General features: G+C 44.6%; 1 protein-coding gene across 7 annotated transcripts in view; it reads right to left on the reverse strand.

Annotated features, from left to right (window-relative positions):
• Positions 1-13,678, reverse strand: part of LOC137369960 (nucleolar protein 4-like) — a 504,149-nt gene that overhangs the window by 110,287 nt on the left and 380,184 nt on the right. For all 7 annotated transcript variants that reach the window (XM_068031785.1, XM_068031783.1, XM_068031786.1 and 4 more), the window contains one exon: positions 12,582-12,761. In XM_068031785.1, the coding sequence (XP_067887886.1) occupies positions 12,582-12,761 (180 nt within the window). The remainder of the gene's footprint in view (positions 1-12,581; positions 12,762-13,678) is intronic.

A 13,678-nucleotide genomic window follows, 5' to 3' on the forward strand; every position in this document is an offset into this window, starting at 1 on the left:
GTCCCTCTGACCCCCTGTACTTCCTAGGGTCCTACCATCCATTGTATATTCCCTTGCCTTGTTAGTCCTCCCAAAATGCATCACCTCACACTTCTCAGGATTAAATTCCATTTGCCACTGTTCTGCCCATCTTACTAGCCCATCTATATTATCCTGTAATCTAAGGCTTTCCTCTTCACTATTTACAACACCACCAATTTTCGTGTCATCTGCGAACTTACTGATCATACCTCCTATAATCACATCTAAATCATTAATGTACACTACAAACAGCAAGGGTCCCAGCACCAATCTCTGTGGTACACCACTGGTCACAGGCTTCCACTCGCAAAAACAACTCTCGATCATTACCCTCTGCCTCCTGCCACTAAGTCAATTTTGGATCCAATTTGCCAAATTGCCCTGTATCACATGGGCTCTTAACTTCTTAACCAATCTCCCATGCGGGATCTTATCAAAATCTATGTCTTTTTAACCCCCAGTCTTGATTATTTCAATGCTTTCCTATCCAGCCTCCCATCTTCCAACCTCTATAAACTGAAGCTCATTCAAAACCCTGATGCCTATATCCTAACCTGTGCAAAGCTCTGCTAGCCCCTCATTCCTGTTGTCACTGACCTACATTGACTTCCAGGCCCCCAATGCTTCCAATTTAAAATTCTCATCTTTGTGTTTAAACCTCTTATGGCCCAGACCCCTGCTTTTTCTGTACCTCCTTCAGCTCTATAACTCCTCCAGAATTCCCTGCTTTTCTGACTCTTGCCTTTTATTCTTTCTCTCCTTTTGCCCCACTTGCAATATTTAGGCCCATGCTCTGGAATTCCCTCCAGAAACTCCTCTGACTCTCGACTTTCCTCTACTCCTTTAACACCCTCATTAAATCCACCTCTTTGACCTAGCTTTTGGTCATCCTTCCTCATATCTTCTTCTTTGGTTGAACTTCCATTTTTATACTGAATTATGGCACTGTGAAGCTCTGTGGAATGTTTTTCTACATTGGAGGTGATGTATAAATGTAAGTTGTTGTTGTCTGTATAAGTATAGCAGGTAACATTTTATCAGTTCCAGGTTGGATCTTTCACATGCTCTACAAAAAGATAATAGCAGTGGTCCCCCAGCAGCATAGCTCAGAAGAACTTCCATTCCAGTGGCTGATTTTATGCCCCCACTTCCTTACCTATGAGTTAGTTGCTTTTGATTCAAACAATCGACCCTCCCTCCCTTCCTTACCCATTAAGAAAGTTATTTTGAACTTCCATCTGCTCCATTAAGTACCTTTCTTTTGAGTACCCACTCAACCTTGAGCAAGGATTCCTGCATGTCCCTGTTTTCGTCACTGGCCAAGTTATTTTGTGTGCCCACCAACCGCAAAACTAAATTGTTCTGCCCCACCCCCCATTCTCCAAGCTGAGCAAGTTATGGACCAAGTTTTTTTTTTCTGGTGAAAAGTAGAAGAGTAGGAGGAGAGAGAAAGGATGGAAAGAAAGAGAAGGGAGATGGGAAGTGAGAGGGTAGAGGAGGAGGGTGGAGGGAGAGAGCAAGAGACAAGGAATGAGAGTGATGGAAGGGACTGGAATTAGGATGGAGAGAGGAAAAAGAGATGGGGTAGAAAGAGGGGATGGAGGAGAGCAGAGATGGAAGAGAAAGGGGGGAGAGATAGAAGGAGGGGAGAAGAAGGAGAAGATAGCAGCTGGGAAGAGGAAGGAGGTAGCAGGATGGGGTACAGGAAGAAGGAGTTTGAGGTGTGGGAGAAGGAAAGTTGGAGGGAGTGGGGAGGAGAGTTGTGAGAGATGGCCCTTCTACTCTCACAATAGCACATCCTGGCATTCAGCAGGCAGTTTATTGGAAAATCATGGGTGCATTGCCTGGAATTCTCCATCCATTGAAATTAAAAGTGGGTCATTGTGGACAGCGCAGCCATGATTTTGTGACAGGCTATCTACTACATGCCAGGTACAGGTTCTCAGGAAATTTTGCCCAATATATCTGTAAAACACACTGGGAGTAATTACGCAAGTATCTGCTGAGAGCAGTGAATTTCTTCCACTGCAACCACATATTAAAAAATCTTGTTGCTCTACCCATAGTTTTTACATCCACTGAAATCAATGAACAGAAAATCATGGGCATGAGGTGAAGTTCCCTCACTCCATATACTTGAAACTACTGTCTCTATCAGCTGAAATATAATTCTAATATGGGGGCATAATTCCCCCACTTGTCATGTGACATACAGCTGCAAATAAAGAATCAGGCATGATGTCTCCTATTGATGTCAAGGTAACTGGCAAAAAATTACAATGGAAAAAGTCCAATATTATAAACAATTATAAAATAAACAGTTTGAGAGTGGGTTCCAAATTGTCACAGGTTCACTGGGTTTGGAATCTACTTAAAGCATTTGAGCTTCACATCATAGTTTATACTGTGATAAATCTGGCTACATAGCCAGACCCATTGTTAATTCTCTGCGTCACCCATATTGAGTCACAGTGCTGGATTTTTAAAGCCTGTTGAGAGCAGGTGCGGGGGGTGAGAGCGATTTGAAGATTGGGTTCTCAAAGGACCGCACTGGGACCCGGCCCCTCCACAACGCGAAGACATTTTGAAAGGGACACCGGGAGGCAGGGAACAGCAACCCGCATGGCTCCAATTAATTGCCTGTTGAGCTCATTATGGAGCTCATCAACAGATTTGTTAGCAACAGATGGGATTTTTAAATGTAGGGAATTGCCATGTGTGAAACACGGCAGGGTGTACAGATGTGGACACTGCAGGGGATTGTGAGGGCTATGGGAAGGGGTGATTAAAATAATGCTGAGGCCCAAAGTCAAGCTCATCAGTTTGAAAAGTGCCACAGAGTAGACACTGCTGGAGTTGCAAGAGTTGCTTTCCTTCGTGGTGAGTGGCAGGAATCCAGAGAGGTCAGGGAGCCCGCTGGCATTATTTGGGCACCTGGTGTTAGCAGGAGAAGGTCTGGTGAACGAATGAAACCCAGCTGAGGGAGTTTGGATGGTAACAGGTTTCTCTGGCATTGGACAGAGCAGCCAGGATGAGCTTCAGTAGATGCAACCTCCTGGACAGCAGGAGACCACAGGAGCACAGCGGGTGGCTGCAAGGGGAAGAAGGCTACCCAAGACATCAGGTATACCATCCAAGAGTCAGCTACCTACAAATGACAGGGCGCCAGTGCCATAGGATGCTGTGCTATCCAGGCAGATGGTCTCAGATAATTGTGCTCCGATCCACAATGGCCTGAGACCTCGTGTCCCTCATGGCAGTCCCTTACTGTCGCCCTGAAATTCTATGCAATCAGGCCGTTGCAGGGATCTTCTGCAGACCTAGGTGGCATCTCGCAGTCGGCAGCTCATCACACCATCAGGCATGGCACGGATGCCATATTCCGGAAGGCGGGGAACTACATCCACTTTGACACAGATCGGCCTGTGCAGGCGCAGAGGGCACTGCATTTTGCTTCCATCGCTGGACTCCCCCAGGTCCAGGGTATCATTGATGTGGCCATCAAGGCACCCAGTGACCGGCCAGTGAGATCCATCAACAGGAAGGGCTTCCACTCCCTCAAGTGGGCGGCACAGTGGTGCAGTGGTTAGCACCGCAGCCTCACAGCTCCAGTGACCCGGGTTCAGTTCTGGGTACTGCCTTTGTGGAGTTTGCAAGTTCTCCCTGTGACTGCGTGGGTTTCCGCCGGGTGCTCCGGTTTCCTCCCACAGCCAAAGACTTGCAGGTTGATAGGTAAATTGGCCATTGTAAATTGCCCCTTGTGTAGGTAGGTGGTAAGAGAATGGTGGGGATGTGCTGGGAATATGGGGTTACCGTAGGATTAGTATAAATGGGTGGTTGTTGGTTGGTACAGACTCGGTGGGCCGAAGGGCCTGTTTCAGTGCTGTATCTCTAAATAAAAATAAATAAAATAAAGTAAATAAACATCCATCTCATCTCCAGTCACAGCAAGAGCTTCCTGCATGTATGCACTCCCGTTCCTGTCCGCTGCCATTACTCTTTCAACCTCTGCAAGTCCAGGCTACCTCAGATCTTAATTTCATCACCCAAAGTGGAAAGGGACAATGGATATCCCTTGAAGACATGGCTACTGACTCCTTTAAGGGAGCCCCAGACAGAGGCACAGGGCTGGATTTTGTGCAGGAGGTGGGGCTCCCAGCCAAAAATATGGGGGGATCCCCATCTCTGCATTTTTTCAGCCCCCCACCCCCGGAGCAATCCTCTGGTCTTTTGCGGTCAAAGTTTAAGCAGGCGGGATCCCTGTCCCTTTAAAGATTTTATAGGGACGGGGATCCCGCCCCCCAAGAGCTGCCGGCCAATCACAGGACTGGCAGCTCAGCAGTATCGGCAGCACTACTGGGAGCGGTGGCCACTGCCGGTACTGCAGAGGCATCACAGAACCCTCAGGCCCAGGCTCAGCAGTGGAATGCGGGAGAACAGGTAGGTGAGGCAGGGTCGCTGGGGCCAATCCGGAAGGCCCCGGCGAGTGGGGGTGGAGGGGTCCTGGGGCGGCACAGTTATTCCCCGGGGTGGTTGGGGGTCCTCCGTGGGCCACAATTTGCCCACGAAGAAGGGACTAACTCCCCCCAACAAAACCTGCAGGGAGGGTGCATCTTTTTACAAGGCGCCCCCATCCCCCCGCTGCTGGTAAGGTCCCAGCAGCGGTGGGAAGAGGCCTTTATTTGGCCGTCAATAGGCCCCTTAAGGGCCTCAATTGATCTCTGGACGGGAAGGTCATCGTTGGTCTATCCTTCCCCCAGGAGAATCGGAACCGGGAATCCCAGCATTGGGTTCCGTGGTGGGCAATTCTGCCCTGATGCTCCGGAACCCCCCACCGGCACGAAATCTGCCTCTGTGGGATGAGAACAAGTTCCAGCCCACAGAGGCGATGCAACCAATACCACCTGCTCAGTAAGCCAACCAATGAGCAGCCCATCAGGCTTCTGAAGAAGAAATTCCAGAGCCTGGATCAATCAGGTGGCACCAATATCCTCCTGCAATGGTCTCTATCATTGCAGTGGTCTGCTGCACTCTCAATTACTTGGCCCTCCAGAGAGGTGTGGACCTTGAGGTCCTGGAAAGAGACAGCTCATCGGGGAGGAGCTGGGTAAGAGAGGAGGAGGAAGAGGAGGCGGAGGGGAATAATACTGAACAGAGAGGTGCCCCTGCTGCACAATAAGGTGGTCTCCTCCTGCCACCCTCTGGGAAGAGGACCTCCCTCCCCTCCCTCGTGGCCTCCAGCATAAGACCTAAGTGGGTATCGATGGAGCGACTGTCTGCCCTGCCCCTCGTGTCATCCTTCCATTCTATCCCCTTCGCTCTGCAAGTTTATTTCCCTCAAAAGCCCATCCAATTTCCTTTTCACATTATTCATCGTTTCTGCTTCCACCATCCTCGTAGGTAACGCGTTCCAGGTCATTACCACTCACTGCATAAAAAAGTTCATCCCTTGTGACATTTTGCTTCTCTCTGGTGCTGTGGAATGCAGACTCCCTCAGGACAACAAGCAGCCTCAGTGATGGCTTCCATGGGAGTCCACGTGAGCCCCACACTTTACTTGACTCACCTCCATTCCCGGCCCCAGTGGCTCTAAGTGAACAGGAAACCTGCCTCCATACCAATTAAGGGCTCACCCATATGGAAATTGCAATTTCAATCATTTCCCACCGGAGGCAGGTTTCTGACTGACAACCAGATCTAGTTCCTGTTTCCCACCTCCATAACGAAAATCCAGCCCATAGAGTCATAATGGCACAGAAGGAGGCCATTCAGCCCATCAAGTCAATGCCAGCTCTCTGTACAGCAATCCAGCCAGACCCATTCCCCCATTCTATCCCCATAGCTCTGCAAGTTTATTTCCCTCAAATGCCCATCCAATTTCCTTTTGACATCATTCATCGTTTCCGCTTCCACCATCCTCGTAGGCAACGAGTTCCAGGTCATTACCACTCGCTGCATAAAAAAGTTTATCCTTACATCCCTTCTGTATCTCTCACCCAAAACCTTAAATCTGTGTCCCCTAGTCCTTGTACCATCAGCTATGGGAACAGCTTTTCTTTGTCTACCTTATTTAAACCTATCATAATCTTATACAACTCTATCAGATTTCACGTCAACCTCTTTTGCTCCAAGGAGAAAAAAAAGCTTCTAAGCTTGTAGTTAAATTCCCTCAAGCCTGGAACCATTCTGGTAAATCTCTTCTGCACCCTCTCAAGGACCTTCACAACCTTCCGAAAGTGTGGTGACCACAACTGGATGCAATACTCTAGTTTTGGTCTAACAAGAGCTTTATAAAGGTTCAGCATAACTTGCTTACTTTTGTAGTCAATACCTCTATTTATGAAGTCTAAGATCCCACATGGTTTGCTAACTTTGCAGGTCCCTCTGACCCTGCACACTCTTTAGAACTGTGCCAATTTGTCTATATTGCCTCTCCCGATCCCTTCTGCCAAAATGCATCACCTCATACTTCTCTGCATTAAATTCCATCTACTACTTGTCTCCCCATTCTGCTTGCCTATCTATGTCCTGTTGCAGTCAATTGGTATGATCCTCACTGTTTGCCACACCTCCAAGTTTGCTATCATCAGCAAATTTTGAAATTAATTTATACATATATCAAAAACAGCAGTGGTCCAAACACCGATCTTTGGGAACCCCACTGCCAGCACCCTCCAGTCTGAAAGCAACCATTTACTACAACTCACTGTTTCCTATCCTTAAGTCAATTTTTTATCCTATTCCAAGATCCTCAATTTTCTTCATAAGCCTTTTATGTGGTACTTTGTCAAATGCTTCCTTTGAATCCATATCGACAACATCCATTGCATTCCCTTTATCAACCTTCTCTGTTACTTCACCAAAAAGTTCCATTCAATTAGTCAAAGATAATCTGCCTTTTACAAATCCATGCTGACTATCCTTAATTAACTCAGACTTCTCCAAGTGCTTGTTATTTTTCTCCCTTGAGTATTGTTTCTAAAACCTTACCCACCAGTAATGTTAAACTGACTGGCCTGTAGTTACCAGGAATGTCCTTACAACCTTTCATGAACAGCGGTGTCACATTTGCTACTCTCCAATCCTCTGGCACCTACCCGTATCTAGGGAAGACTGGAAGATTATGACAAGCTTTTCCACTATCTCCACCCCCACTTCCCTTTTGCAATCTGGGATGCAAGCCATCCGGACTAGGCGACTAATCCACTCTAAGCATAGCCAATTTTTCCAGTACATCCTCAAAATCACAGAATTGTTACAGCGCAGAATGAGGCCATTCAGCCCATCACGTCTGCACCGGCTCTCCAAAAGAGAAATTCACTTTGTGCCATTCCCCCGCCTTCTCCCTGTAACTCTGCACATTCTTCCTTTTCAGATAATAATCTAATACACTTTTGAATGCTTCAATTGAATCTGCTTCCACCACACTCTCAGGCTTTCACATGCCAGATCTTAACCACTCACTGCATGAAAAAGTTGTTCCTTGTGTCATTTTTGCTTCTCTTATCCATTACTTTAAATCTGTGCCCTCTCATTCTCGATCCTGTCACGAGTGGGAACAGTTTCTCCCTAGCTACTCTGTCTAGACCCCTCATGATTTTGAATACCTCTATCAAATCATCTCTCAGCCTTCTCTTCTCCAAGAAAAACAGTCCAAACTTCTCTAACCTATCTTCATAACTGAAGTTCCTCATCCCTGGAACTATTCTTGTGAATCTTTACTATTCTCTCCAATTCCCTAAAGCGCGACGCCCAGAAGAAAGCAGGAAACTACAGGCCAGTTAGCTTAATAACTGTCATAGGAAAAATGTTCAAAGCTATTATTAAAGAAGTTATAGCAGGGCACTTAAAGGTAGTTAAGCCGATTGTTCAGCGACCGTTTTTTCTGCCAAGCTTTGACTCCAATTTATTCGCCCCAGCTCCATTCTTACCCAATTGAAGTTGGCTTTCCCCCAGTTAATTATGCCTACTTTAGATTGTTCTTTGTTCCATAGTCAGTTTAAACCTTATGATACAATGGTCACTGTCCCCTAAATTATCTCCTGATACGTGATCCACTTGGCCCACCTCATTCCCAAGAACCAGGTCTAGCAGTGCCTCCTTTCTCTTGGACCAGAAACATACTGCTGTAGAAAATTTTCCTGAACACACTCTAGGAACTCTTGCCCCGCACTGTCCTTTACACTGTTACTATCCCAGTATACATTTGGATAATTAAAGTCCCCTGTTATAACTACCCTATAATTTTTGTGCCTCTCTGTCATTTCCTTGCAAATTTGTTCCTCCACGTCCTCCCACTTGCTGGTGACCTATAGACAACACCAAGAAATGTAACCTCACCTTTTTTGTTCCTTAGCTCTAGCTAAATTGATTCTGTCCTCGACCACCTCTGGGACATCCTTTTTCTCCAGCACTGCAATGCTCTCCTTAATCGATATGGCCACCCCTCCCCCTTTTTACCCTTTCCTACCTTTCCTGAACACCTTGTATGCTGGAATATTCAATACCCAGTCTTGCCCTTCTTTGAGCCAGGTCTTTGTTATAGCCACAACATCATATTTCCCCAGGTCAATCTGTGCCTGCAATTGCCTAATCTTATTAACAACACTCAGTGCATTCACATTAGTGCACATTAACACTGATTTAGACTTTATTATTTTCTCCCTTACTCTGACCCCACCTAATAACTTATTCTCTACTGTAGTGCTATCTATCTCTCCCAGTATTCTGTGTACCTTGGTATTCCTCTCTGATATTTCCTCCTGGTTCCCACACCCCTGCCAAGTTGGTTTAAACCCTCCCCAATAGCACTAGCAAATCATCCCGCAAGGAAATTTATCCCAGCTTTATTCAGGTGCAACCCGTCCGGCCTGTACAGTTCCCACCTTCTCCAGAACTGGTACCAATGTCCCAGGAATCTAAAACACCATCTTTCCAGCCATGCATTCATCTGCACTATCCTCCTATTTCTATACTCACTTGCGCGTGGTACTGGGAGTAATCCGGAGATTACTACTTTTGAGATCCTGCTTGCTAATTTCTTACCTAGCTCACTAAACTCTTTCTGCAGGACCACATCCCTCTTCCTACCTATGTCATTGTCCTGCCTATCAATTTTCACCCCATCCATTTCCTCTGCGTGTCCGCTTCTACTGTTATTTTGTCAGCATCTTCTTCCTTAGTAAACAATGATACAAATTACTTACTAAGTATTCCAGCCTTGCCCTGTATCTCTAAGCATTTATCACCTTCTTTGTCCCTAACAGGCCTCATTCAGCCTCTTACTGCTTACTATTTACATGCCGGTAGAAGATTTTTGGACTACCTTTTATGTTAACTGCCATTCTATTCTCATATTGTCTTTTTGCCAATCTTATTTTCCTCTTCACATAGATAGGCTAGCAAACTCAGAAGACAAGTGACAGATGGAGTTTAAAACAGAGAAGTGTGAAGTGATGCATTTTGGCAGAAGGGATAGGGAGAGGCAATAGACTAAATGGCACAGTTCTAAAGAGTGTGCAGGGATAGCGGGACCTGAGGGCTCATGAGTACAAAAGCAGGGAAGTTATGCTGAACCTTTATAAAGCTCTGGTTGGACCACAATTGGAGTGCTGCGTCCAGTTCTGCTCACCACAGTTTCGGATGGAGGTGAGAGCCCTTGAGAGGGTGCAGAGGAGAGTTACCAGAATGGTTCCAGGGATGAGGGATTTTTGCTACAAGGTTAGATTGGAGATGCTGGGGTTGTTCTTCTTGGAGCAAAGGAGACTGAGGGGAGATTTGATAGAGGTGTACAAAATTCTGACAGGTTTAGATCAGGTAGACAAAAAAAAAATCGTCCATTTAGGGGGAGGCGGTGGCGTAGTGGTAATGTCACTAGACTAGTAATGCTCTGGGGATATGGGTTCAATTACTAAAAAGTCGGGAATTAAAAAGCTAGTCTAGTGGTGATCATGAAACCATTGTTGATTTTTGTAAAAACCCATTTGCTTCACTAATGTCCTTCGGGAAGGAAATCTGCCATCCCTACCTGTTTGGCCTACATGTGACTCTAGACCCACAGCAATGTGGTTGACTCTTAAATGCCTTCTGAAATGGCCAAGCAAGCCCCTCAGTTTAAGGGACTGGCCTAGCCAGTGATGCCCACATCCCCCCAACGAATAAAAAAAAAACTGACGGTACAAACACTAGGGGGACACAGATTTATGGTTTTGGGCAAGAGATGCAGGGGGGTTGTGTGGAAGAATGTTTTACACAGTGAGTAATGACCTGGAACTCGCTGCCTATGAGGATGGTGGAAGCGGAGATGTTGAATCATTTCAAAAGGAAACTGCATGAGCATTTGAGGGAAATAAACTTGTAGGGCTATGGGGATAGAGTAGGGGAATGGGACTGATTGGATTTCTCTACAGAGAGCCAGTGTGGACATGATTGGCCGAATGGCCTCCTTCGGTGCCGCTATGACTCTATGAGTTCCCTTCTCAACTTATTGTATTTTGCCTAGTTCTCACTTGAAGAAATCATCTGACATGCACCATACACCCTCTTTTTTGGTTTTATCATATTCTCTATCTCCCTCATCATCCAAGGGGCCCTGGCTTTGTTTCCCCTGCCTTTCCCTCTTGTTGGAATGTACCGAGCCTGTACCTGAAACATCTCTTCCTTAAAGATCACCCATTATTCCATTACAGTTTCTCGTGTCCAACTTTGGTTCCATTTTACCCTGGCTAGATTCCCTTTCTTCCCCTTGAAATTAGCCCTCTTCCAATTTCCAAGATCTACTTTTGATTGTTCCTTGCTCTTCTCCTAATCTAAACCTTATGATATGATGATCACTCTTACTCAAGTGTTTCCCCACAGACATTTGGTCCGCTTGGCCCACCTCATTCCCATGCACCAGATCCTGCAATGCCTCCTTCCTAGTTGGACCTTTTCTTGTCTAGCAATGGAAAAGTAAGAAGACAGGAAAAATGCCTTTTGTTCTGGGTTGCACAACATTTTAACATATACTCCTGTATTTTGTTGGCATTAAAGACAGATGCAAACACAGTTCACCACACAATAGCATAGTGAAATCATTTTTGCCAGAGACTAAAAGCTAAATGTGAAGGTACATTTATGAATTTGCACTATATACCCTTGGGATCTCTTACCATAATAGTATATATCAGAATTTTTCTAGGTTGAAGTACAGATAGAAACAGCAATAAATGCAACAAATGGAGTCGTGGGTTATATATACTGGATCACTGAATGCTAAAGCAAGAAAATTATTTTCAATTTGTGTCAGACAATTGTTAGTCCAGCGTTGGGAATATTGTGTGAAGTTCTGTTCATCCCTTTATTGTAAGGATATGAGCACCATTGAAAGCATACAATGAAGAGTCCTTAAATTGTATCAAAAATTAGATGTTATAGTTATGAAGAAAGTCTTGAAAACGTTTTTTTTCATTGAAATAGAGCAAGTTAATTAGGGGCCTAACAGAGGTTTTCACAATTATGAAAACTTATGAGATGGTATATAGTGAAAGATTGTTTCCACTGGAGAGAGGCATTACAGACTAAATGGCACAGTTCTAAACAGTGTACAGTACATAGATCTTTGAAGGTGCAGGACATATTTGAGAGCATTGTTAGCAAAGCATATAGGATCTTGGGCTTCATAATTAGAAGTTTTGAGTACAAAAGCAGGAAAGTAATGCTGAACTTTTATAAAGCCACAACTAGAGTATTGCATCCAGTCCGAGTCACCACAGTGTAGGAAGGATGAGAGTCCTTGAGAGGGTGTAGAGGAGATTTACCAGAATGGTTCCAAGGATGAGGGATTTTAGCTACAAGGTTAGGTAGGAGAAGATTCTGACAGGTTTAGATAAGGTAGACAAAAAAAAACTGCTCCCATTAACTGATAGTACTAGCACTAGGGGACAAAGACTTATGGTTTTGGGCAAGAGTTGCAGGGGGGATGTGAGGAAGAACTTTATTACACAGCGAGTGGTAATGACCTGGAATTCACTGCCTACGAAGATGATGGAAGCAGAGACAATGACTGATTTCAAAAGGAAATTGGATGGGCACTTGAGGGAAATAAACTTGCAGGGCCATGGGGATAGAGCAGGGGAATATGACCGATTAGATTGCTCTAGAGAGAGTCAGCATAGATTCAATGGGCTGAATGGCCTCGTTCAGTGCCTTAACGGCTCTATGACTCTATGAGTGTTTGGTTAATCAATACTAAGGGAGCATCTACTGAGGATTATCACTAGAAGTATAAAGGAAGAGTTTAAAGAAATATTTTCACATCGAATATTATTAGAATATGGAATGTTGTACCACAAGTAACTTGAGGCAGAGACTTGGTTTTAAAATAAAACTGGATAAGTATTTGAAAAGGAAGAGTATATTTACATGCTGCAATTGCTATGGTTCTACTAAAAGTATGGAAAAATTATTTGGGTATTATAAATGATCTATCACTTGGAAACAAATGACATGTTTACATAAACTATTGTGAAGAAATGTATAGTTTCAGGAGCATATACATGGAAAACCCAGCTGTAACTTACATTAAAAGCTTTAAGGCGCTCAGACTCTGCTCCATCTGAGTCAATTATCTTCTCAACATCATCATGGTCATCCTGGTCATCATCATCTTCAATAGCTCTACTCAGAGTCAGATCTTCGGGGCCACCTCCTACACTTTCATTTCTAAGAGACTCATAGCTAGAATAGCTGTGTGCAGGTGACTGAATCAGAAAAAAAAGATATGAAACACAATTAGCCTACTGTATTAAATATTATTGATAAAAACAGAACTTCAATAATTTGGTCAACCTAGACAAAAATGCTGATTTTCGCATAACAGAGTCAGGATGTAACTCATCTTTAAACCCATTAAATAAATCCGTTTTAACTGCAGAAATGTCAACAAAGGGATAAAAGTAACCTTTATTTTAATAGATAATTCATACAAAAAGTTGCACTTTACACTGATATTAGGATAGCAGGGACAGTTCCAAAACCTGGCAATCAGTCCCTAAGAGCCTAGGCTGCTCAGTCTCATTTGTCCTTATATCTCTTTTTCAAAAATTTGAATTTCGTGGCCCTGGAGTTTTAGACATAACTTCTCAGTTCCCTGATTAATGAAAATATTTTGAATCAGAACATCAACATTTGTTAGCAATGGCAACATCAGATGTTTGCAAATTAATACCATCAGCTTTCTTTCAATCATTAGTAAAGTGATGCAAGGAGTCGTGAATATAACTATCAAGTGGCACTTGCTCACTGATGCTTAGTTTGGGTTCTATTAGGGCCATTCAGCTCCAGACGTCATTACATCCTTGATGCAAATATGGACAAAATAGCTGCCTTCCAGAATTTAGGTGAGAGTGACTGCCCTTGACATCAGTGTGGCCTAATGGAGCTCCTATAAAACTCAAGTCGATGGGGATCAGAGAAAAAAAACTGTCCGCTGACTGGGGTCAGGCACAGCACAAAGGAAGATGGCTGTGGTTGTTGCAGGCCAATCATTTCAACCCTAAAACATCGCTGCAGGAGTTTCTCAGGCCCAACTCTCCTCAACTCCTTCATCAATGACTTGCCCTCCATCATAAGATCAGAAGTAGGGCTGTTTGCTGATTATTGCACAGTGTGCAGTTCT

This window comes from Heterodontus francisci, chromosome 5 (genome assembly GCF_036365525.1).
Source record: "Heterodontus francisci isolate sHetFra1 chromosome 5, sHetFra1.hap1, whole genome shotgun sequence".
Classification (NCBI taxonomy): Eukaryota; Metazoa; Chordata; class Chondrichthyes; order Heterodontiformes; family Heterodontidae; genus Heterodontus; species Heterodontus francisci.